This window comes from Papio anubis, chromosome 6 (assembly GCF_008728515.1).
Source record: "Papio anubis isolate 15944 chromosome 6, Panubis1.0, whole genome shotgun sequence".
Lineage (NCBI taxonomy): Eukaryota > Metazoa > Chordata > Mammalia > Primates > Cercopithecidae > Papio > Papio anubis.
In genome coordinates this window covers 24,339,871-24,365,299 of record NC_044981.1, presented here as the reverse complement: position 1 = coordinate 24,365,299, position 25,429 = coordinate 24,339,871, and the positions used below count along the sequence as shown (strand labels likewise).

Here is a 25,429-nt window from a genome sequence, read left to right as displayed (position 1 = left end):
GTCTATTTCCTCCGTGTATTGTTCTCTTTGGCCTTCTTTTGAAACTTGTTAACTTTTTTTTTTTTAACTTTTATTTTAGGTTCGGGGTACATGTGCAGGTTTGTTATATAGGCAACCCGTGTCACGGGGGTTTGTTGTACAGATTATTTCATCGCCCAGGTACTAAGCCTAGTACTCAATAATTATTTTTTCTGCTCCTCTCCCTCCTTCCATGCTCCACCCTCAACTAGGCCCCAGTGTCTGTTGTTCCCTTCTTTGTGTCCATGAGTTTTCCTCATTTAGCTCCTACTTATATGAGAACATGCGGGTATTTGGTTTTATGTTCCTGCATTTGAAAACTGTTAACTTTCAAAGCATTAATGTATTACATGGCTTTAATAAAAGTGTTTCTTCAGAACAGAAATCTCGAAGGGGAAAAAAAATGTTTCTCTCCAGATTGCAATGTCCCACACATTCATCTTTCACAGTGGTACGACAGTGGTTACGGAGCTTGTGGAATAAGACAGAACTGGGTTTGAACTCTCTCCCTCTCTCTTTCGTTTTCTAATCCTTAGAACCTGCGAATGGGTCTGAACTCCTGTGTGTGACCCAAGGTAAATTTCTTTGATTTCTCTACCCTTCCGTTTCCTCATTTGAGGAAAGAATAATGTTTACCTCTGAAGGTTATTGTGAATATTAAATTAGATAACCTACATAAAGTGCCTTACATAATACCTGGTCCATGGTTATAGTGTTCAATTAATGGCAGTTATTCTTTTTATTCATACATGACAAGTTAGGAACACCCAGTAATTTGGACCTGACACATGGTAGAAAAGTCTTAGGAGGAATGATGGACACTGGCAGAGATGAGCTGCAAGATTTCGACTCTTTAAACATTTTCCTGGTGCCACAATATGTATGTCCCAGACTGGACTGGACAAAGCGACTCTTTACTAGGGCTCTTACTATTCTCACAACTCCTCTCCCTTGTTATTCCTCAGACAGAGCTAACAATCTACACAAATAGCACAGATGTGGGCTCTTGGACAGCCAGTCAGACATTTAGCCTTCTTGCGGCAGTGAAAAATCCTTTCCCTGGCATAAAGCTTGGCACAGCGTAGGCACTCAAATTTTTTATTTTTATTTTTTTTGGCATATGAAAATTTATTACTACAGTGTGTTCACTATTAAAATTTATGATCTTGGTCTTTCCTTCTTGCCTTTGTATAGGGCCAGAAGAGACACATTGGCCACTTTGACAACCTTAAAGCGGACTCCAGGAATATCTCCAACAGCATGACCTTTGCGACCAAATCCAGCAACCAGAACTTCATCGTTTTCCTCAATAAAGTTCAAGCAAACGTCGTTGGGTACAGAGGCTGTGATTTTCTTGCCATTCTTGATCAGCCGGACCCTGACACACTTCCTAATGGCAGAATTTGGCTGTTTGGCTTCAACTCCTACTTTTTCCAGGACGATTCCTTTTGCATGAGAAGCACCTCCAAAAGGGCTGGCTGGCTTTCAGGGCTGTGCCCAAATGGGGGCGGCACTCAAAATTTTGTAGGTTTTCTTTTTCACCGCCGTGGCCCCAACTAGTACAGGGCCTGGCATACAGCAGGCGTCCATTTATTGAATGAGCGCATGATAATGTCACCTGTTTCTCCCTCTTCCTCCAAATCCCTGTTCTTCCGCCTCTGCCCTAGGCAGCCAGCATATCCCAGGGAGCCAGGCTCAAGCCAGGCCTGGTTCACCGACTCGCTCCCCGCGCTAGGCTGCGGTTGCTATGGAAACAGCGGGAAATAACAACTCCGTTCCCCCTGGGGTGAGGGAGGCCCGCTGAGGTGACAGCAGCTGGAGGAACAGCGTGAGCGACGCGAGGCCGCCGCAGAGTTCACCACTGTGCCACAGCCCCGCCCCAGCGCGGCTGGCGCCCGAACTCCCCTCCCCTCTCTAGCAGGCGAGCGTAGGTAGGTACTACCGCGGAGGGCATCTCCCCGGCCCGCCTCCCCAACCAGGGCCCCGCTTGCGCGATGCCTGCTGTGTTCACGTGATGCGTACCCGCGCTTCGCCGCCAGGCGGCGCTGACCATTGGAGAGGGGGTTAGGGGTCCTAGACGCGCGAGTCTTCCCTCTATTTCTCATTCATTCATTCATTCACTTACATTTATTTTTCCCTTCCTTCCTTCCCTCTGTCCTTCTGGGATGAGCTATTGCTGTGTTGCTCAGGTTGATCTCAAACTCCCGGGCTCAAGTGAGCCTCTTGCCTCAGTTTCCCAAAATGCTGGGATTACAGGCATGAGTCACCGTACCCGGACACAGTCTCTTGCTCTCTCTTTCTCTCTCTCTCTCTCTCTCCTTTTTCAGACAGGGTCTTGCTGTGTCGCCCAGGCTGGAGTGCAGTGGCAAAATCATAGGTTACTGCAGCCTCGACCTCCTGGGCTCAAGTGATCCTCCCGCCTCAGCCTCCGAGATGGCTGGGTCCACAGGCCCACACCATGCCCACCTACTTTTTTTTTTTTTTTAAATTATAGAGACTGGGTCAGGCTGGTCTCAAACTCCTTGCCTCAAGCGATCACAGGCGCATCATAGAGACGGGGGTTTCCCTGTGTTTCCCAGGCTGGTCTAGAACTCCTGGTCTTAGGCAATCCTCCCGCCTCAGCCCCTCAAAGTACTGGAATTTGCAGGCGTAAGCCACCGCGCCTGGCTTTGCACATTTATCTTCCAGCAGAGAAAAACCTGGGCAACTACAGCCAGGAACTTAATTGCTTTAATTTGGGAGAAAGCAGGAGATTGAGGGGTAAGGGTGCAAGAAGAGAGAAAAGAAAAATTAGGCTGTTTGGAAAGGGTAGCACAGATATGAGAAATTGGGTTTCACCATATTAATGTATGTGTGTGTGTGTGTGTGTGTGTGTGTGTATGTGTGTGTGTGTCTCCTCCTCTCTCCTTCCCTCACTCGGCGTGCCTGCTCCAAGCCCCCGCGCGGTTCCTGCTCCTGCTCAGAGGAGGTCCACCTTCATTTTGCCGGTAGCTGGTGAACCAGGTGTGGTGCGCGCACTGCGGGCCCTGATTGGTTGTGCACGCCACGGTGAAAAACTTGAACGTCTACTCCGAGTCCTGCAGCTCCTAGTGTCTCCGCGGGGTGGACGCCAGGCGCACGGCCGTTACTTCTCTTTACCTGTGGATTCGTCAGTTTCTCGTTCGTTTCAGGAGGCGATCCCGCGCCCTGGGTGCTGTGAGGCCTCTGGGGAAGCGGAGGTGCCTCCCGGCGCGGAGCAGCCAGCTGAGGCTGTGGCCAGCGGGGAAGATGAGCGGCAGCAGCGCCAGGTCCAGCCACCTGTCTCAGCCCGTCGTGAAGAGCGTGCTTGTGTACCGCAACGGGGACCCCTTCTTTGCGGGGCGCCGCGTCGTCATCCATGAGAAGAAGGTGTCCAGCTTCGACGTCTTCCTGAAGGAGGTGACCGGCGGCGTTCAGGCACCCTTTGGGGCCGTCAGGAACATCTACACCCCGCGGACTGGCCACCGCATCCGGAAGCTAGACCAGATCCAGAGCGGGGGCAACTACGTGGCTGGAGGCCAGGAAGCCTTCAAGAAACTCAAGTGAGTCGGTTTTCCCCACCGCCCACCCATTTCAGGTGCCCTGTCGTGCGGGCTTGACATGAGGAAATGCAGATCTTTACCCCCCCACACCTCAGTGGTTGAGGGACTGTGACTTCTCGGTGTGACTGATGCCACTCAAAACTCTCGTTGCAGTTGGGGGGCAGAGATTGACACTGTGACTGGAGAAGGAATTTCACTTGGGTAACAGTAGGAGTAAACTTAAAATTTGTGTATAAACAACAGGAATCTTAAAAAAAAATTATCCTTGCAAAGGTTAGTGACCAAACTGATACTTTTGCGTTTTCTGTTCAGTTTTTTCTTTCCTTTTCCTTATTTTTTTTTCTTGGAACTCCATCCTTTTAATTTAAATAAATATTCTTAAAAATCACTTCCAAGTGTTGGACACTATATTGTCACCAGAGGAGAAAATTGCTCTGCATTTCCCATACTGTTTAAATTATTTCAACCCTTCATTCCAAGTAGAATTGACACCACTTACTTTTGTGACCCTGCTCCACCCCCTGCATGTTTATGCTGTTAGCCTAATGCAGGAAGAGTTTACTGGCTAACTGTATTTGTCGACTGTCTGTCTCCAGCAATGGTCCTTATTCCCAGGGGTCCTTATTCCCAGCTCTTGAGTTCACTCATAGTAAGTGTTCAGTGAATTAAGAAACCCTCAATTCAGGGAACAAAGACGAGCAAGGCATGATTCCTTGTCTTTAGGAGCTTTCAATCTAACTGGACTACCTTCATACTAACAATTTTAATGCAAGGTACAAAGAGATACGTGCAATTAGAAAAATAAGGTTATGTGTGAATTGTGAGTTGAGAGTTGGTTGGGGTGGGCGTTACAGGACAGGTAGAATTTTACATTCCATTTTTTTTATAGCTTTATTGAGATAGAGTTATCACAGCATAAAATCCAACCATTTCATTGGCTTTCAGCGTATTCAGAGTTGTGCAACCATCACCACCAACTAATTGTAGTTTATTTCCAGCCCTCCCGCCAAAACATTTGTACTCCCAGGTTCCTCTTTCCCCTGTCATCTGGTAGCCACTAATCTATTTTCTGAATCTATGGATTTGTCTATTCTGGACATATCATATAAATGGAATCATATGATATATGGTCTTTATGTCTGGCTTATTTCACTTAACTGTAATATTTTCAAGGTTCATCCATGTTGTAGCATGCATCAGTACTTCATTCTTTTTATTGTTGAATCATGATTTGGGTATACTACCTTTTACATCCATGCTTATCCATTAATCACTTGATGTATATTTGGACTGTTTTACATTTTAGCTATTATGAATAATGCATCTATGAATATTTGTGTACAAGTTATCATTTCTGTTTGGTGTATACCTAAGAATGAAATTGCTGGATCATATGGTAACTCTGTATTCCATAGTTTAATAGAACATTTTAATTGAAATTCATCTTGGGCCCCAGGATAGCAAAAAGCCTTGACCATAAATCTAAGCTTATGAATTCATAAGCATTATTGGATTCTTAATAATTAAAATTCAAATAAAGATTTTTAACTACATAGAAATATTTTTCAAAATATCACTAAAGTTCTTGAATGTAATCCATCCTCACCTATATTTGTTTAAATTGAGTTCTAGGTATTCTGTTATACTTTTTGTTATGTCAGACATTCTTTTCATGGAAAGTGAGGGATATATTTGGATTTATTCCCCCCCCCCACCAAGCTTCTTAAGCATGCTTTGTTAAACTTCATAAAAAAGGGCTAAATGAAACTGCATGCTTAAAATAAACTTAAAATCAGGAGACTGAAGACTTAGTTGCTGATCAACTCTGTGTCCTTGGACAAGTCACTTGACTCAGCTAGTCAGTTTTTTAATACAGAAAAGGTACATAACCATTTGTACCACATAGGGCTGTGATAAAAGTAAATGCTATAGATGAGTGCGTTTTGTAAACACCAAGTGTTACATAAATGTAAGACACCTCTATGACCAGTTCCTTTTGTTACATACTTTATTTTTTATTAAATGTTTCCATATAAAGCAATTTCATGGAAATGAAAATCTGGTTCAGAATCCCAGCACTTTGGGAGGCCGAGACGGGCGGATCACGAGGTCAGGAGATCGAGACCATCCTGGCTAACACGGCGAAACCCCGTCTCTACTAAAAAATACAAAAAAAAAAAAAAACTAGCCGGGCGAGGTGGCGGGCGCCTGTAGTCCCAGCTACTCGGGAGGCTGAGGCAGGAGAATGGCGTAAACCCGGGAGGCGGAGCTTGCAGTGAGCTGAGATCCGGCCACTGCACTCTAGCCTGGGCGACAGAGCGAGACTCCGTCTCCAAAAAAAAAAAAAAAAAAAGAAAGTTGTAGACTCACTTTTATAATTCATGTTCTTTTGTTTATTTGGTCCTACCAACTCACAAGATTAAAAAAAAAAGATACAGTTCCACACCAAGTAGAAAGTGTACTCAACTCTCTCTAAGAGATTTGCATGTTATTATTGCTTTTAGTTTATACATAAAAAACTGAATTTGTTATAACAGTGTCCATGGTTAGGTTTCCATGCTGACAGATGACTATTTTATTTGTGTTAAAGAAGTAGTATCTATGATTATAATGATAGAAGCCAAGAATACTTGAATGTTGAATGCATTTGAAACTTAGCACTTGTAAGTTTATGTAATGAGTAGAGAAACTGTCAGAACAAAAGAAAGCCCAAATGATGTTAAGGATGATTCGTGGGCTTTCATTTAGACCCCAAATGAAGTTGGGAAAGACAGCAACATCTTTTTCAAATGGAACTGATCAAATCTCTGCTTGAATTGCTTTCACTTAGATTTTTCTAATATTTTTGAAACGATAACTAAACGTCAGGTAGCTATTAAACCCTTATTTATTTCAAATGTGAGACCATGCATTCAAAACCTTTATTTTACAGCAGAGAATTCTAGAGATTATTTTCCCCAAAACTTTCCCAGTGCATTGTTGGAAGTTGACTCTACAGCATTAATCTTGTAGATCTGAAACCACTTTCCTGCACATGACAGAATATTTTGGTATTATTTCAAAACTCAGCCTCTGCAGGTCCACAAAAGACCCATTTTGTTGCTGAGATGGAGTGTTTGCACTGTTTTAAAATATATGACTACTTTTATATAGGGGCAATGTATGACAATTTCTGGATGTATCAATTAACTAAAGTATTTTATCCAAAAAGGCAAACAGCAACAATAAAAACATTTCAATAGCCAAAATTAATTCTAACATAAGCTTTTTTTGGGACAAGTTGGCAATTATAGTAGTTGGGGTAAAGGGTCGATCTATTATTATAAATTAAATGTTAGGTTTATATTTTTAATATTAAAATGTTTATTTAGCACATTTTATGTATGAAGCACAGTTTAGGGACCATTTAAAACTGGAACCGCATCACGGTGATATTATACGTGAAGTTGACAAAGGTATACAATTTCAGGTTGTGCTTATGCGACAGCTAAAGAATGATCACTGTCAATATCTAGAGCAAATAGTAATGGAGTAATAGGGGTCTCCAGAGGTTAATTAGTCCACCCATCTGTTTCTGAGCTGAACCAATTACCAAAGTCGTCCCACATGACTGAGTGTTTTTGTATCATTAAGGTGCTCTCATAGAGAAAATAATTTCTCAGCCTTTCCCAGTTGTTACCTTAATGCATGCTATCAGTACTTCCTTTGACCTAAAGCCTGTATTTAATGGAATAGTTAAGCAGCTTTGCACATAAGCCACTCTTTTAAAAAATCAGATCTGTAAGAATACAGTGTATACAGTAAGCAGCTAACTATTCAGAGGGAAAAATGTTCCCTAATAGATGTATGTATTTCTAAGACTTTTCGTCTCTTGAAGTTTAGGGTAGACATGTGTCAGCTCTGGTTGGTGACACTGCAAGCAGTTTTTACTATTGTAATTGCTTTTAATTAGTAGCTATTTTTGTTTGCTTTAAGGTTGAGTATTTCCTCTGAGTTGCTTTATTTTTTAATGATTTTTTAAAACAAATTACTGACTTAAAGTCTGTAAAAGCAACTCTTATTGTTTGTTTGTTTTTTCCTCAGTTACTTGGACATAGGAGAAATCAAGAAAAGACCAATGGAAGTTGTTAATACAGAGGTAATGCAAATATTATTTTGAAGATTCAAATAAACAATGGTGCCATTTGTTTCTTATGGTGTGTCTTAGAGATTTGGTCGGCGTTCTACTTTGATGAGTTCTCTAATGTAAAGAAATGGTACATTATATGTTTTAAGGCAAAGATAATTCTTTCTTTGAATCACTGTCAGAAATGAAAAGACTGGGTAGGTGTTCTAAGATGTGCAGCATATGTCAAGATGAGACAAAACATGTTTTTCTCTTTTCTAGCTACATGTTCTCTGATTGAAATCCACGGGAAGTTTCCCTGTCAAGTGAGAAGATTCTGAGCATTGTTAGATAAATCTTTACCAAAGCTACATCCTCATCCTAATGTGCCTCTGATAACTCAGTGTTTGAAATAGCCAGCGTCACTCTGACTGCCCCTGAGGCTTTCTAAGAAGATGAGTAGATGTCATGTTGGATGCTTGGTGACATCAGGAAAACACCTGTGTTTTAGCTTCTATCAAAGTGCAAGTTAAGCATTGTTCCTGAAAGCTTATGTGAAGGTTGGAAAAGGAGCTTGTGAAATATTCAGAATACCACATTCCACACATAGCTTCTGAAACCCTGGTGGAGTTTTAGGTATTCTGTAGGATGTATTCTTTAGTTTGTGAATGAAAATATTAGATTAAAAACAAAGTCGAGGCCATAGCTTGAGACAGGGAAAATTGTAGTTAGATCCAGAATAGGCTTGTGTTCACCAGCCCAGACAGCCACTCTTCCCAAATAAACACGTGCTCCCAATGGGTAAGTTCTGCCAATGAAGAAACGGCCAACAGGAAAAGTAGTTTTCCTCACTTGCAGTCCGGAGCCCTGGAGGGAGTCTCCTCAATACTCACCATTTCCTCTCACACCATGTTTGTGCCTAATAGGACCAAATAGGCCCCTCTAGAAAAAATATTGCATAAGAAAAAAATTCTAATTGTACAGTATTTGAAGAATATGAGGTTAAATTCATGATTCAAATAATCTGTAGAAAGAGGTGCCCTTCCCAGACATCATTTAACATAATTAATATATATATATATATTTTATTTTCAGTGCATCAAACTGATTAGTCATGAAAGTGATAGGCTTTGTAGCTTCAAGTAGACAAAGGTATACATTTACGATATAGCTAAAGAATGACCGCCAGTTGATAGCTGTCTCAAGTAGAGTAGTAATAAAGGACACTTCTGTGAATTTGTTCTGGATGGGATTCTGATGAAAGGATACACACCTGTTTAAAGTATGCTACCTTGCATGAAATGGGTGATGGAACCTGGACTTCTGCAATAGAATTTGAGATGTGTGAATTTCCAAAAAATGTGAGCACAGTATATTTACTCTGGATTCCAGTGTCTTTGCTGAAGATATTATCCCTAGTAAAGGACAACAGGTGTGCAATAGACTTATCGAATATACTTTTTCTTAATATATGTATATATATTATATATGAAAATATAAATATATATATTTGTAAATATATATATATTTTGAGACAGGGTCTCCCTCTGTTGCCCAGGCTGGAGTGCAGTGGCTTGATCTCTGCTCACTGCAACCTCCCCCTCCAGGGTTCAAGGGATTCTTTTGCCTCAACCTCCTGAGTAGCTGGGATTATAGGCATGTGCCACCACACCCGGCTAATTTTTTTGTTTTTAGTAGAGACGGGGTTTCAGCATGTTGGTCAGGCTGGTCTCGAACTCCTGACCTCATGATCCACCTGCCTCAGCCTCCCAAAGTGCTGGGATTACAGGCTCATGCCCAGCCTTAAAATAGTGTTTTTAATAATAGAAGCAGTCACAGAAACTCCAGTTCATTTAATTTGCTTATTGTTCTTCCACTTTGGGGACAGTAACCATTGTTTCTCTTTACTTGGCATTTACTCATGAGCCAACGTACAAGATCCTTATTTATGGATGCACACTTTACCTGTGAAAAACCTACTGCTTGTCTCCAAATAAAAGACTGCATTTCTTTTATCCTGTTACCTACTGGTGACTCTCTCCCACTTACTCCTTTCCTCTTGCTGCCCTGCTGTGGTCTTTTATTTCCTCTCAGTCCTTACCCATAAACCCTTCCAAAGGAGATGAAAAGAGAGAAGTAGAAGAAATTGCGAAATGCAAAGGAGATGGGAAAAGGTGATGAGAAACTGCTTGTCCATGTTCTTTCCCGCATCTTCCATGCACTCATGCCCAGCTTTCCCACTTGTTCGCAGGAGTCCTGTCTCCCACTGTGCCCTCCTGTCGTAAACTTTCCTCCAGGTCTGGACAAGCAGTGTGTTCACTTCCCTCACTTCACATGTCCAGTCTGGAGATACCTTTCTCCCCAAAGTTCGCACCATGACCTTCACCCTCTGAAGTCTGCTTTGAGCAAAGGCAGCCCCTACTTTCATTGCCAGAAAGGAAGGTTTTTGGGTTCTTGGCATCTAAAAAGCAAACTGTGAGAGCGTTTTTCTTCTGGAAATAACACTTTGACTCTGGATTCTATGGTATTTTTACTGCTGTTTTAGGTAGAGCATGAGTGGAAAAGAGTTTTGTAGGCTGCCCTGAGAACCTAACTATGGTGTGTGATTTTTAGTATGGGAAATTACCTTTCTCTTTCTCACAACTTAATTATAATCAAACTTTTGGAGTTCAACAAGTTGATAAGTTGGAGGATGATCTATGCTCAAAATTCAAGAACAGACTTGGTAGAACACTGGCATTTCACAAAAATTATAGATCTTTAAAAATCTTAGGTGGGTATTTCCTTTCAACATCAACGTATTGAGAAAAGACTGCACATCTTGTTAAGTGCTATTGAGGATAAGCATTCTTTGGAGTATGATGATATATAAAGGGAGATCAATAGAGAATTATTTTTGAGGTGGATTTAGAACATGAATACTTCATGAAATTGGAGGGTTAAGAGTTGTTTTATGTGGTGAGTTTCAGTGCTGTAGTAGCACAAAAAAATTCAAAATGTGTCATTACGAGGGATGAGTAAAATAACTTATTTACTAAAATGGGGGGCATTTCCCTCAAATCTAAGGCAATTTCATAGAGTTTGAGTTTTCAGTGATGGGCCTGCATAATAAAAGCCACCACCCCAGTATACACAATTCAGTTTTTCTGGTTACCTAAAACATACTAATTCGAATTATTCCAAATACATTTTACATGGAAAGACCTTGGCATTTCAATGGGGTCATGCAGAGCGCGTGGCACTGGGTCCTACCCACTGTGGCTGGGACACCCTTTCAGTGAGTGCTGGGAGTTATTCCTTCTCTTTTTCCAGAGCAGCTCACCCAAGACCATGGGTACGATCTGTTGCTCTTACGTAGTTAATAATTTAGACAAGATGGTACCTGCATACTGACCGCAGGTCATGCTAACCAGAATGTGTGTGTCACCTCGACATTGAAAATTCTTTTGTGGTTTGTGTCACTGCTTGCTTGTTCCATGAGGCTCATCTTTGAAGCAACACTTGAAGGACAGCCAGTGCTATTCCTCTTCCTCTTCATGGCCTCATCATAGGGTCGGGGAAAGGCAGAACTGTAATGGGCCTAACCCAAAAGAAGTATAGGGTCCTATTTGGTGAACACTTTGCACAGCAGGAAGTAATGGGTTGGAGCGGGGGAATAAAGAGATAGAAGAATAAAAGAAAGAGGAATAAGATGACTGTGTGGTTGTTTGCACCCACCTCAGAGTCAGGGCACCATATGGGCTCAGAGCAGCCTATCCCTGTCTCTCTACACACAAGTCCAGCTTTTACTAATATCTAAATAAACAGATCTCCTAGATTGCCCTTGTACTCTTTTTTCTGCTCCTGAGTCATTTTGTATAACTATATTTTCGTTTTTCTTCCCACTTTCCCTGTGTCAGTGGTGGTTCGATGAAGACAGTTTTCTTAGCTTCTTACCTTGGTAACTCATCTCCTTGTATTTATGACTTCCCAATCCTCTCTTTGCTTCCTCCTCTCACACTCTCAGTCCAGTTTCACATCTCATCTATCTTCTAAGTCCCAAGTTGATTTACCAGCTCCTTTCTTTCCTCTGTACCTTAAGCAGCCTGTGGGAGTCCTCTGTCCTCATGCAGTGGAGACCTCTGATTCTGCATGTGTGATGCCTTCACCAGCACTTACTCTTGCCCCTACCCTTTTGTTTTACTGAATGTGATTTCTGCTTCCTCTCTTCTTGTTTTCCTACCTTGTCCTCTTTGCTTCCATGTTACTGAATGCCTATACAATGCAGTGGGCAGAGTAAGCAAAATGAACAAGACATGCATGACCTCTCACCTCTGGGAATTTATAGTCTTGCTGAAAAGACAGACGAGCATCTCTAGTACCACATAATAAGTGATTCAATTTAGTAGATATAGTTTGCATTGAGACATTTAGTTCAAGTGCTTCTGGCTTTATCGTGTTGCAGCAAAGCCATCTGTGGACCCTTCAAATGGAAGCGTCCTTCTGCTTTGAACTGGCGTTGGAGATCTCACTGTTCATTCCTGTACCTCATGTCTCATCTGTGTAGTGCATCCTTCATATAATGACATTCTTTTTTTTTCCCCATAACCATTCAAGGTGGAATTAATGACGTTATTAAATGATCTTCAGAGTACAAATCTGTTTTACTGTGTAAAGGGCTTTGGTACACATTATATACAGAGGGGAAGAGCAGGCAGCTTGACTTCGGAGCACTTATGATGGGCTGGGAACTGTGCTAGGCACTAGGCATAAAATGGATACTTCCCTGCCCTTGCTCTTTGGGAGTTCAGGGTGTAGGAGAAGAGACAGAGAAGTAAACCAGCTATGATGATCTAGTGGCAGGTGGCTGTGCTAGAGGTGTGCTAGAGGAAGTGCAGATTGGATTAGGGCTGTAGGTCAGCGAGTTTGAAATGGTTTAAACTATAATAGTCTCTTTGGTTTTTTGGCCTGTTTCTCTTAGATCAAAGTTTTGAGAAAGTCTCCTTCTACAACTTGATTGAGGGCGTTATTTAATAATTATATCTGTATAAGAGTCAAAATCAGTCTCTAGCAGAAAGAGTGAAAATCAACTTGCATGGAAAAGAGGAGAAGGTTGCCTTGCTATTAACCAGGCTTAGAGGGTAGACACATTTAAAGCCAACTATAAAATTAACAGGATGTAATCCCAGCACTTTGGGAGGCCGAGATGGGTGGATCACGAGGTCAGGAGATCGAGACCATCCTGGCTAACATGGTGAAACCCTGTCTCTACTAAAAAATATAAAAAACTAGCTGGGCGAGGTGGCAGGCGCCTGTAGTCCCAGTTACTCACTCGGGAGGCTGAGGCAGGAGAATGGCGTAAACCTGGGAGGCGGAGCTTGCAGTGAGCTGAGATCTGGCCACTGCACTCCAGCCTGGGCGACAGCGGTGAGACTCCGTCCCCCCGGAAAAAAAAAAAAAAAAAAAAAAATTAACAGGAAACATTGTTTCTCCTATGGTGGCTACTTTCTTACTGCTGATACTCTCAGTCTTGCTTTGCTATTCCTGTCTTTTACTGAGATCTTTATTGGCTAAACTTCTCTTACCTCATACAACCCCTGGTTAATCCCTGATTCTTTTAATTTCACCTTAAAAACAGAAACCAATCTAGAACTGATCTCTGTTTCCCTTAGCTCTTTAGAATCTTTCAGTGAGATTCCAAACCCTAGAAACCTACAAACTTTCCTGCCTCTTTCTCACTGTCATTTTATGGATTATTTAAGTGCTGGCACTTGCTACACCAAGTCCACACATCTGATTTTGTCAGATTGCAGGCTTGCTCCTGTTAGACTTCTGATTAGGCTTTAACATATACATCGGAGTTGTCTGTTAGATTGTAGTCTCTAGGAGGTCTGCTAATCCTGTATAGTACCCACCACACTGAAGGCTGGGAATTGTTTAAATTTGCTATGGTTTTGATCTTCCTTTTGAGCCAATTTAGGTAGATGTCCATTTGCCTTGCACATGCCTGGTTATTCTGATTTTCACATAATGGATAGGATATCACAAATAATTTAAAAGTCTTTTTTTCCCACCACCTATTTAGATTTTGTTTCAGGGGTAAAATTAGTTGTAGTTAAATCTTTATTTGATACATTTATTGTCCCTGTAGGATAATTTGCAGCTATATTGAATGAATGCTATTCATGCAACAAGCAGAGTTATCCTCCAGTATTCTCAGTCCTAGGGATTGGTTCCAGTACCCCGTGAGGATACCAAAATCCAAGGATGCTCAAGTCTTTATATAAATATCATCATATTTGCATATAACCTATGCACATTCCCCCGTATACTTTAAATCATCTTTAGATTACTAGTAATACCTAGTGCAATGTAAATGCTATGTAAATAGTTGTTATACTGTATTGTTTTTATGTCATTTTTAAATGTTGAGTTTTTTTCTTTTTCTTTCTTTCTTGATCTGTGGTTGGTTGAATCTGTGGGTGCAGAACTGATTCATATGGAGGGTCAACTATATTTATTGTGTGCCTGTTATGTGCTAGGCATTGTGGTTGTTAGCTGGAAACTAAGCTCCTGGTTTCTGTCCATGAAGCTTACTAATCTTTAGCCTTCCTAGTGTGGTATCTCTTGATTTTAACTCTACCAGTGTTGGTCTTTGTTGCAGAACCTGGTGTGAGGCAGATTTCTTTGATTCAAGAGCTGTATTTAGGGGGCTAAATAGCTTTTGAACTTTATTACTGATAATAAGTCAGAGGATAATGGGATTGATTTTTGAAGAATAAAAAACACCTAATTCCTGGAAAGTATTTTCTATTTTCCTAAAGTTATAAACACCTAGTCTACTCATTGCAACCTGAATAATAGCTGGTGTTGTCCAACCCTCTCTTATGATCAGGATAAGTAGGCTTGAATCTCCATTGCTTAGCCTTTTTCTTCCCTTATGTGAATTCCACAGGTATTATTATCTCATGCCCACCTCTTCTTCTGAGTTTCTGCTTCTGAAGTATTGGTTGAGTTATGGATTCTCTTGTTCTCTTACAGTTTGTGTCTGTTTAAGACCCCATCAACCCAGAGATGAAATTCTTTCATTAATGTCCACAAGAATACCTCACTCATACAAGTTTGTGTGTGGTGATTTTTTTTTTCTTTTTCTTTTTCTTTTTTTTTTTGAAACGGAGTCTCTCTCTGTCATCCAGGCTGGAGCACAATGGTGCAATCTTGGCTCTCTGCAAACTCCATCTCCCAGGTTCAAGTGATTCTCCATGCCTTAGCCACCAGTAGCTGGGATTATAGGCACCTGCCACCACACCTGGCTAAATTTGTATATTTAGTAGAGATGGGGGTTTGTCATGTTGCCTAGGCTGGTCTCGAACTCCTGACCTCAGGTGATCCACCCACCTCGGCCTCCCAAAGTGCTGGGAGCACAGACGTGAGCCACCACACCTGGCTTGTGTGTGGTGAAATTTATCAATGGTGTGTAGAACTGGAGTGGATATTCTCAGTCACGTAGAAGTGTTGACAACTCTACATGATGTTATACTTCCCCATTCTTAAAAATACCTTGGTCTTATGTGCCAATTCAGGCTCCAGCCTGTGGCCATGCTTCTTGATGACTTCTTTCTTTTTTCCCTCCTTCTTTTCTATACTACCCCTACTCCACATTCCCATTAATTTCTAATACAGAACAAGTTGGACATTCATTTTTGTTTGTGTGAATCCATGTTCTCAGGATCAGCAGTAAAGAATTTTTTTTTTTTTTTGAGACAGAATCTCTCTTGAGCGATCCCAGTTCACTGCAATTTCCCCTCCCAGGGTTCAAGCAATTCTCGTGCCTCAGCCTCCTGAGTAGCTGGGACTACAAGTGTGTGCCACTACGCCTGGCTAATTTTTGTATTATTAGTAGAGATGGGGTTTCACCATGTTGGCCAGGCTGGTCTCAAACTCCTGACCTGAAGTGATCCACCTGCCTCAGCCTCCCAAAGTGCTGTGATTACAGCCATGAGCCACCATGCCCAGCCTTGCAGTAAAGATAATTTTTACTCTCTTTTCCACATTTGTATTTAAAACATTAGTAGTCTGCTTTGGGTTTCCCCTTCTTTTATCTGTTCTTCCTCATCTGCTATTGATATCCATCAATAACCCTCAATAACCAGTCACAAGAGAAATATAAGCAAGAAGAGAGAGCAGAAGGTCAGGCTCACCTGATTCAAAGGAATCTGTTGGTGAATAAGTGTGCTATCTGTGCTTCAGAGAAATGCTGTCTCAAAGTAAGACCACAGTGAAAATCTTCCCAGAGAGTGGCAGCCTTCTTCTTGGGTAAACATCCTTCTGAATTCTCTTGAATACATTGAGATAGATGTATTTTCTTACGGAGAACTTGGATCAACCTTGTTTCTTCTTTGTGGGGTGGAGAATTTTAGTAGTACCAGGAGAGGGAGAGAAAAAGGAAGAAAGTGTTTGAAACTGCAAAACTTTGTCTTGCTGAAAAGTTTGTGGGAACCCGGGTTGTACTTCAGGTCAGTTACTCAGGTGAATGTCCTTAAGATTTTGAATATCATTATTAAAACTTCACATTTCAGTTTAATCATTAGGCATAATCTCTAATGAAACATACTATAAGATTTCCTACTTAAAGGCTTTGGTTGGGAACGGGATTCTAGACATTAAATTGATTCTAGACATTAATTGGGATTCCAGGCATTAATTATTAACCTTATTGCAAGAAGGCATGGTGATTATGTGGTTTAACTCACTAACCTTTAGCTTGGGAATTCTGAGACCCAAGAGGCTTCAAAGAGGTAACTACAAAAGAGGTAATCTAAATATTTCTTTCTTTAACTTGTGGAAAACTTTCCGGATTATGTTAACTTGAGGAAATCTTTCCAGATTATGTTAGTCAGGTTTACTAATTTATTGAATAAATCAAAGAAAATAAAACACGCTTTTGCAAATTCTTCCAACAATATTGAAGCCCCTCCCCAACCTTTTATTTTATACCTTTCCCCCACCACTCTGATATAACTGCTGCGTAACAAGCATTCTTTTAAGGAAAGCCAGTTCACATCAGTGACCATGGTGATTCCGAAGTATTCATGACCTTACCAAGGTTTTCTGCTGAAGAACAACTGCTATATTTCATTTTCTTTCACACTTTCTTGTTTTACCCTTTTGTCACCATTGAGCTGTGTGTATGGATGTGTATGGATGTGTGTATGTGTGTTCAAACAAGACTAAGAAAGACAGAAGTGTATCTGTCAACCGGTCAAATATCAGTCTAATGAAAAATATTCGTCAATAACTCCCAATCAGCTCTGATCAAAAGCTAAAAGATTGGTGGTTTTACTTTAGACTTTAACATGTATCATGGCATTTGTTCCAAATATCTTGCATCCTCTGTTTGGCATTTAGGCATCTTGTTAGGAAGCTTATTAGCTGTGAAATTAGCAGATATGCATATTACAGCATGTGTAGTTTTTCTATTTATAGTGATAAGCTGTTCTAAGCAAAGAGAAATTTAATACATGTTTAGAAAATAATTATTAACCTTTTCAGAAAAAAATAGGAAAAGTAATAAAATGTTAAATTACTAAATATGTGTAAAATGCCACTTGTTTTTTCTCTGCCTGACTTATTTCACTTAGCATAATGTTCTCCAGGATCATCCATGTTTTTGCAAATGACAGAATTTCTTTTGTTTTTATGGCTGAATAGCAATGAAGCTCACATGTGGAATCTAAAAAGTCAAACTCATAGAAGAGAAAAGAATGGTGGTTACTGGGGCATGGGATGAGGACAGGGTAGGGAATGGGGAGATGTTCGTGAAAGGGTACAAAGCTTAAGTTTGACCAGGAGGGATAAGTTCTGGAAATCTATTGCATAGCATGTTGATTATAATTAATAATAATGTATATTTGAAAATTGCTAAATGAGTTTTTAAATGTTCCTACTAAAAAAAGTGCTAAATATGTGAGGTGATAGATATGTTAACTAGCTTGATTTAATCATCCCACACTGCACCCATATATCAAAAAATTATGTTGTACTCCATAAATAAAATTTTTGTTTGTCAATTAAAAATAAATAAAAATATCACTTAGTTGAAATATCAAACTATTCTCCATACAAATTTTCATTTAAATTCCGGCCAAAATAAGATCCTTTTGGCAATTGAACAGCAATACCTATTGAACTGAGAGGAGCTTGTTGTTCTGATATTGCATGAGATTCAGAAATATAGAAGGTGAAATTTTAGGACTGTGTAGTACAGTGCATGACCTGAAGTTCTGCCAAGGTATATCAAGCTTTTGGTTGATGGCAGTTGAGATACTTGTGCACTTGCTAGACAATCAATGTTTAGATTAATATTTCAGGATAATTGTTAGAATGAGCTTATTGAGTTTTCTGGTGAAGTCAGAGGAACTCTTCTTGATGAAAGTATATTTCCATATGGTATAACTAATAGAAAAATGTGTCTAAATAATAGTAATGTCTAGCCAGGGAAGACAAATAAATTGTATTCAACTTTTTATTGAATGCCGCTCATGCATGATTTTACATTTCCTCAAGAATATTTACCAAAAGCCAGGAAGTGGACTACATTTTAGGCCTGCAGATATAAAAAGACTCATGTGCCAATCAGAAATACAACAAGGTAATTAATTGTAGGAGGACTCTGTAAAGACTTTTAAAAGGTGAGATACATGGAAAAGACTAAAAATATTGGAAAGTAATATCAGAGATCATTAATCCAAGGGAAGAAAAGTATTTATTTAGACCCAATTAATAATTGGTTTCAATACTTACAAAGAATATGATAATCAGCCCTCTACATCATAGCTGGGTAACAAAATGGGGGCAAAAATTAAGGTATTGTGTGAAAATTGGTGAATTTAAGTTGGTGTGAAAGAAACCCCCCCTTTTTTTTTTAATTGGAGAAGACTACTAAAAGCTTACTGAAAGAGAAAGTGATACCTTCTATCTATTTTAAATAGAAACACATTCTTCTGACTTGCACATTTCAGTTGTATGCCAAGATGGCAGAGGTGAATTAAGGTTTATTTAAATTTCAAAATGCGCTCTAATCTAAGGTTTTCGGGGTCGGAGCCTTCCTGTAGAAGCCCAGAAGGAGCACTGCCCAGCTGCCACACTCCACGAAGAAGTGGGTGGTGGGAGAATACTGCTGGAGTGACTGGCAGCAGTCCGTATTGACACCTCCTGTCATGATTTCTTGTTTCAGGGAGTTCTCCCATGCAAATAAACATGCAATGCTGTGATTTTCTGACTTACAGTCAGAATTGTGTAAAAAAAAAAAAGTAACATAATTTGAAGCAACACTGTGAAAGTAAAGGGTTTGAGGAATAGTCCTGTTTTGCCGTGTGGTTTTCATATTTAGAACTGAAGGTAGCATAGCACCCTGGACAGACATAGCAACCATCTAAAGAGATGTTTCAATTTCCCCCCACTAATTGTACGTCCAGCAAAGATGCATCAAAAGAATAAAGGAAGTAAAGCCCAAAGGAATCAGTACTAAGAAACCAGTATATGAAGTCATCTGTGAGGATGCTTTCACATTTGATTAGCATATAAAAACTTGTTGGGTTAAACACTTTAAATTTTATTTCTCTTTAATTTAGATCAAATTCTTGGTGTGTGTGTGTGTGCATGTACACATGCACACATGCGTGCGCCCTCTTACATGTCTGATTGTTGGGGAAGTATTTTTGGATTCTGGGAAACTATGTTTCAAAGATCTAGAGTAGCCCAGAGCAGCAATAAATCTTTGAACTTTTCCTGGAGGGCTAGTTTGGTGAGAACACTGTGCTAATGAGGCCACGGACTTAGGCTTGAATCCCACGGGCCTCTTAGATCTACTAGGTCCCTGGCCCCAGACTGTTCCCTAAAAACCAGCTGTCCTCTCAAATGTGGTATTGGTTAAGGTTTGTGGGAAAGTATATATGTAATTCAGCCTACATCGATTACCGAACTCAGAAAACAACTAAAAAGGTCCATCTCTTGAAAGTAGGAGGCTAATAGTCCTATCTTTATGTGTAAAATAAAATAAGTTTCAGTATAGTTCAAAACAGATAGATGGAGGCTTTTTTTTTTTTTTTTTTTAAAGGTAGGTCTCTATTTGTACTTGGTTGATTTCAGCAGGAAGTATGCAGGCAGTATGCCCTAGTGTCTAGCTTGGTCAACAATGAAAATTCCCATGTATCATTGTGAAAGACTCCTTTATAAGCAGCCAGCCAGATCAAACTCAGATGTCATCCCATGATTACATAGTTTGGATGTTTGGTTTGTTGAAGTAAAGTTGATTTCAGCCCATCTGTTAGCTGGGGGCAGACCTTTAAGTGGTGAAGGATTGTGGGAGAGAGACAAATAAAGTTACTTGTTATATTTGCAGTGTCTAATGTTTAACCTGGAACTGTTCTCTCTAGGAAATTTCAAATGGCAATCTCTGCTGCTTTGTATTTTTCCCCCTTCTAGCAGTAAGTATTTTTGTGTTTCAAAGATCTGTGAACCTCTATGGCCATCTTTGCTATTTCAAATTATATAGCCATATGTAACTGGGCTGCCAGCTTTTAGAAATTTTTAGATAATGGCCAGGTGCCGTGGCTCACGCCTGTAATCCCAGCACTTTGGGAGGCCAAGGCGGGTGGATTGTTTGAGGTCAGGAGTTTGAGACCAGCCTGGCCAGCATGGTGAAACCCTATCTCTACTAAAAATGCAAAAATTAGCCAGACATAGTGGTATGTGCCTGTAATCCCAGCTACTTGGGAGGCTGAAGTAGGAGAATTGCTTGAGCCGGGAGGTGGAGGTGAGCTGAGATCCTGCCACTGCACTCCAGTCTGGGCGACAGAGTGAGATACTGTCTCAAAAAAAAAGAAAGTTTTAGAAAATAAGTCATCTAATATCATTCAAATTGCATTTTATTAATTATGTTCTAAGTGATAAAACTCCATATCTGGCTTGTTTTCCTAGAAACGAGTGGATAACTAGATTTCCAGTATTACAAATTTTGCATTAGCTAGTTTTATATCTTCCATGCTGGTTTTTAAAAGCTGGATTAAAAAAAAGAAGTGTCAACTAAAAATATTTTTACTATAGGAAATAAATTCTTTTCGTATGGCTTTTGCAAATGCAGAGCTTGTTTTGCATGAAGGCTCAATTGACTAATATTTAATTTAGTCAAATAGTATATGAAAATTGGATTAAATTGCCCTTCCACTAGTCGGTACTTCTCCTGATCAGATTGTTATTCCCTTGTGTTATTTCTATTTTAATTAATTTTATCAATAATATTGATTAACTTTGGCTTTCCTCACCTATTAGGCTACCATAAGCCAGGGGAATCCTCAGAAGCTTCCTGGAAGAAATGACATATACCTTGTGACCTAAAGGGAATGAGTATGTTCACCAGGCAAACAGAAGGAGGAAGAGCATTGCAGGCAAAGGAGATGGCATATGTAAACGTCTGCAGATGAGAGAGCACAGGGCACATTTGTCTACGTGTTCATCTCTACATGAACATGTATATAATGCAATCCAAGCAATGTGATTGTCGACTGGGAATTTTCAGCATTTTTACTTAGTGAATCTCATTTATTCTGAAACTCTATTCCTCTCTGCCGCTTCACCAATTCATTTCCTTGTGTATAATCATATTCAAATAATTCTCCATCTCTTTAGGAATTCCCTTTGCTCTATCTTTTTTTTTTTTTTTTTTTTTTTTGAGACAGATTCTCACTCTGTCGCCCAGGCTGGAGTGCAGTGGTGCAATCTCAGCTCAATGCAAGCTCTGTCCCCTGGGTTCACGCCATTCTCCTGTCTCAGCCTCCCCAGTAGCTGGGACTACAGGTGCCCGCCACCACGCCCGGCTAATTTTTTGTGTGTGTTTTTAGCAGAGACGGGGTTTCACCGTGTTTGCCAGGATGGTCTCAATCTCCTGACCTCGTGATCCGCCCGCCTCGGCCTCCCAAAGCGCTGGGATTCCAGGCGTGAGCTGCCCCACCTGGCCTGCTCTCTCTGTCTTATAGCATCAAGTTAGTGCAGTTGTGTGCATCAAATTTGGTGTCAAAAGACCCGTCCAACACTTATTATAAATATATTCATTCATAGACAGTCTTAGTTAGATGTCTACATTTTAACCTGTAGTCATGTGAGTTTAGCTTGTGTGTCTCAGGTACCATGAACTTACTCTGAGTAAACAGACAGAATTATAAAATCATTATGGCACTCTCCTAGTACTCCATCTAAGTGATCCTAAAGGATTATAAAGATGGTTTTGTTGGCAGCAACTGGAGAAGAGGAGTCCGCAGATGAATTTATCTATGGTCTCTGCTATTATTTTAAGCCTCCTTTCATGTGGGAGGGTTTGGAGCCCGAGGGAATGACACTAGTCACAAATTTATGGCTCTTACGTTTTGGTGGTAAAAAATTAACATCACAAATTCTTTCATCAAAAAAATGATTTGAGCACCAGTTTATGTGCCAGGCATTATGTTAGTTGGATTTGCAGTGGTGAAGAAACCAGACAAGGCAAGCTTTCCTGAAGCTGGCTGTGTAGTGGAGAAGATGGGTCCATGCACAAGCCATCCTAAGTGTGCTGCGTGGGAGGATACAGGTGGCACAGGCTGCTGGAGGGATGGCCACCATAAGCCAGGGGGAATCCCCTCAGAAGCTTCCTGGAAGAAATGATATATACGTTGTGACCTAAAGGGAATGAGTGTGTTCACCAGGCAAACAGAAGGAGGAAGAGCATTGCAGGCAAAGGAGATGGCATGAGTGAATGTCTGCAGATGAGAGAGCACAGGGCACATTTGAGAAACATACATGTGCTGTTTGGCTGAATCATGGGAAGAGGTTGGGATAGAAAGATGGGGATGGAACTATGTGAGAGACAAGGCATGGGAGGTAGAAAGGTACCAACATCAAGGGTTTTAAAAAGGAATTTATCTTTTTCCTAAAACCAACTGAAAGCTGCTGGGTGTGGTGGCTCACGCCTGTAATCCCACCACTTTGGGAGGCCGAGGTGGGCAGATCACCTGAGATTAGGAGTTTGAGACCAGCCTGGCCAACATGATGAAACCCCGTCTCTACTAAAAATACAAAAATTAGCTGGGCATGGTGGCGTGTGCCTGTAATCCCAGCTACTTGGGACACTGAGTCAGGAGAATTGCTTGAACCTGGGAGGCAGAGGTTTGCAGCGAGCTGGGATCACACCATTGTACTCCAGCCTGGGCAACAGGAGTGAAACTCTGCCTCAAAATCAATCAATCAATCAATAAAACCAAAAGCTATTGAAGGGATTTCATCAGGGAATTGACACAATGACTCTTGTTGCTACAGCAAGGTTGGAGGCCAGGCGACCATGTGGGGGAGGTAAATGTGCCACTCATGATGGGAGAGGCTGTGGAGATGGTTGGAAGGATTAGATTTGAGAAACAGAGCTTAGTGACTGAGTGGATGTGGGGTAATGAAGAAAGATTAGCTGGATGATTTTTGAGTTTCTGACCTGGACTACTGGATAGATGGCATTACCTTTCATGAAGACAGGGGATACAGTTTTTTTTTTTTTTTAATGACGGTGATAGGCAGAGATATTTGAAGCATTAACTTTTGAATATTGAGCCAGCCTAAATGTTAGAAGATATACAAAACTGGAACTCACTGTGAGTGTGTGTGCATGTGCACATGTGTGTGTATGTATTTCTTTGATATGTGTTTAGTGTTGTTCTGAGTACTTTACAAAGATGATATAATTTAATCCTCTCAACAACCTTATGAAGTAGGAATTGTTATTATTCTGATTTTACATGGGAAGAAATTGATGACGAAGACCTGTTTTTTAAGAGTTCACAGAGGAGGGACTGTGTGTTCATATATTGTGTGTTAATGCAGAAGGAAGCATTTCCTACAGAATTAATGCAATTTAATTAAAAGATGATCATTCGGTGTCTTTTTGTGCTTGAAAGGATGTTTGTGGGGGTGAAGGGCTTTGAAATGTTTTCATACCTTGATTTAATGATGATAAGAAGGAGAAAATATAGGAAGTGAATCCAAAAGAGGGATAAAATATTCTTTTAATTTCCTTAACAGTCTTTTTTTTTTTTTTGAGACGGAGTCTTGCTCTTTGGCCCAGGCTGGAATACAGTGGCATGATCTCAACTCACTGCAGCCTCCATTTCTCAGGTTCAAGCAATTCTCCTGCCTCAGCCTCCCGAGCAGCTGGGATTACAGGCGCGTGTCACCATACCTAGCTAATTTTTTTATTTTTTTGGTAGAGATGGGGTTTCACCATGTTGGCCAGGCTGGTCTTGAACACCTGACCTCAAGTGATCTGCCCACCTTGGCCTCCCAAAGTGCTGGGATTACAGGTGTAAGCCACTGTGCCCGGCCCTTAATGCTCTTCTTTAACAATTCATCATTAGTCACCAAACATTGCCTGGAATTATTTTAGTTGTATTCTCAATTGACTTTTTTTTTGCCTTTGTGAATATTCCCTATAGGACAGGATATTTATGTTGAATGTTTCCAACACAGTGCTTGAAAAGGCTTTGTCATATATGCTTACAAAAAGGCTCCCATAGGAAACCAGAAATATTTTTACATAGAAATTTACTACAGAGTGTGAAGAGATTAGAGACAGATATATAGAGCTGAGAATCACTGAATGGATTTTTAAAAAGTTTTTACTGTGCTACTGTCAAAGGGCCATTTGGTTTCTTTAGCTATTTTTTCCAGATGTTTCGAGTAACATTTACTGTTACTAAGCAAAAAAAGCAACTTGAAGGATTGGAGGAAGATAATAGGGAAGACCATCATGTGTTGGAGACAAGCTACTTTTCTCCCCAAGATCTCAAGGTATCAGTTCCTTGATCTCTATAAACCTCATGTTCCTTATCTAAAATGTGAAAATAATACTACTATCTTTTAAAAATTTAGTGTGAGGATTAGAAACATATAGGTATGTGTTTAGCTCCTAGCACTGTACCTAATACGTATTTAGAATTCAGTAAATGGAAATTATGCCATGTTGTTGCTGGTGTTACAAAGGGCCACATGAATTGAATAGCTCATAAGTGAAGTAAGAGCGGGTTTACTTCTGGAAGACTGGGTATTTGGAAAAAAATAACATTAAAAAAAAAGAAGGCAGGGATTGCTGACATTATATTGGCTGCTTTATCAGGCTATGACTAAAAGGAGGAATGCAAATGTACATGAAATGTAAATGTAAATGCTTGATCAGCTACAAATCCCTCTACAGATGTTATGTGATACTTACCATTACTTCTGAAAGAAGTAATCATTGGGTGGATGTTTGATAAATAGTTGAGATCATTATTATATACATACATGAAAAGGAAAATATTTCAGCAAATAAAATAGCACATCATATACTTCTGTGTGTGACTGGATCTTGGAATTGTTCTTCAAATATTTAGGGTGTGCATAATTTCACAAAGACTGAGATACAGAGAGAGTAAAAATACACATGTGAATTAGCCAAGACTTTTTCTTGCAATAAGTGGGGAAAAAAAGAAATCTCTGCTTCATTTTAGCAGAAAAAGAATTTTTGAAAATATGTTAAATATCCTTAAAAATCTCTGATGGAGCTAGAGAACTAAGTTGAGAGAATGAGCAGCCAGAAAATCAAGACAGCCAGAACCCAGATTGCACTATGTCACAGGACCAAGCCATTAAAGACAGTCCTGCCACCACCATTGAACAGCGGAGACATTCAGATTTTTAGACTACTGCCCCCAAC

The 25,429-nt window shown here is 40.4% G+C and overlaps 1 protein-coding gene across 4 annotated transcripts in view; it reads left to right on the top strand.

Annotated features, from left to right (window-relative positions):
• Nucleotides 1-2,965: 2,965 nt before the first annotated feature.
• The window catches only part of DCDC2 (doublecortin domain containing 2), a 188,493-nt gene continuing 166,029 nt past the window's right edge, over nucleotides 2,966-25,429 (top strand). For 3 of the 4 annotated variants that reach the window (XM_003897117.5, XM_009204502.4, XM_009204505.3), the window contains exons 1-2: nucleotides 2,966-3,578; nucleotides 7,662-7,716. In XM_003897117.5, coding sequence (XP_003897166.1) covers nucleotides 3,286-3,578; nucleotides 7,662-7,716 — 348 coding nt within the window. In that variant the 5' untranslated portion in view covers nucleotides 2,966-3,285. Of the gene's footprint in view, nucleotides 4,228-7,661; nucleotides 7,717-25,429 lie in introns of all 4 variants that reach the window. The other variant, XM_009204507.4, reaches the window with a different exon arrangement.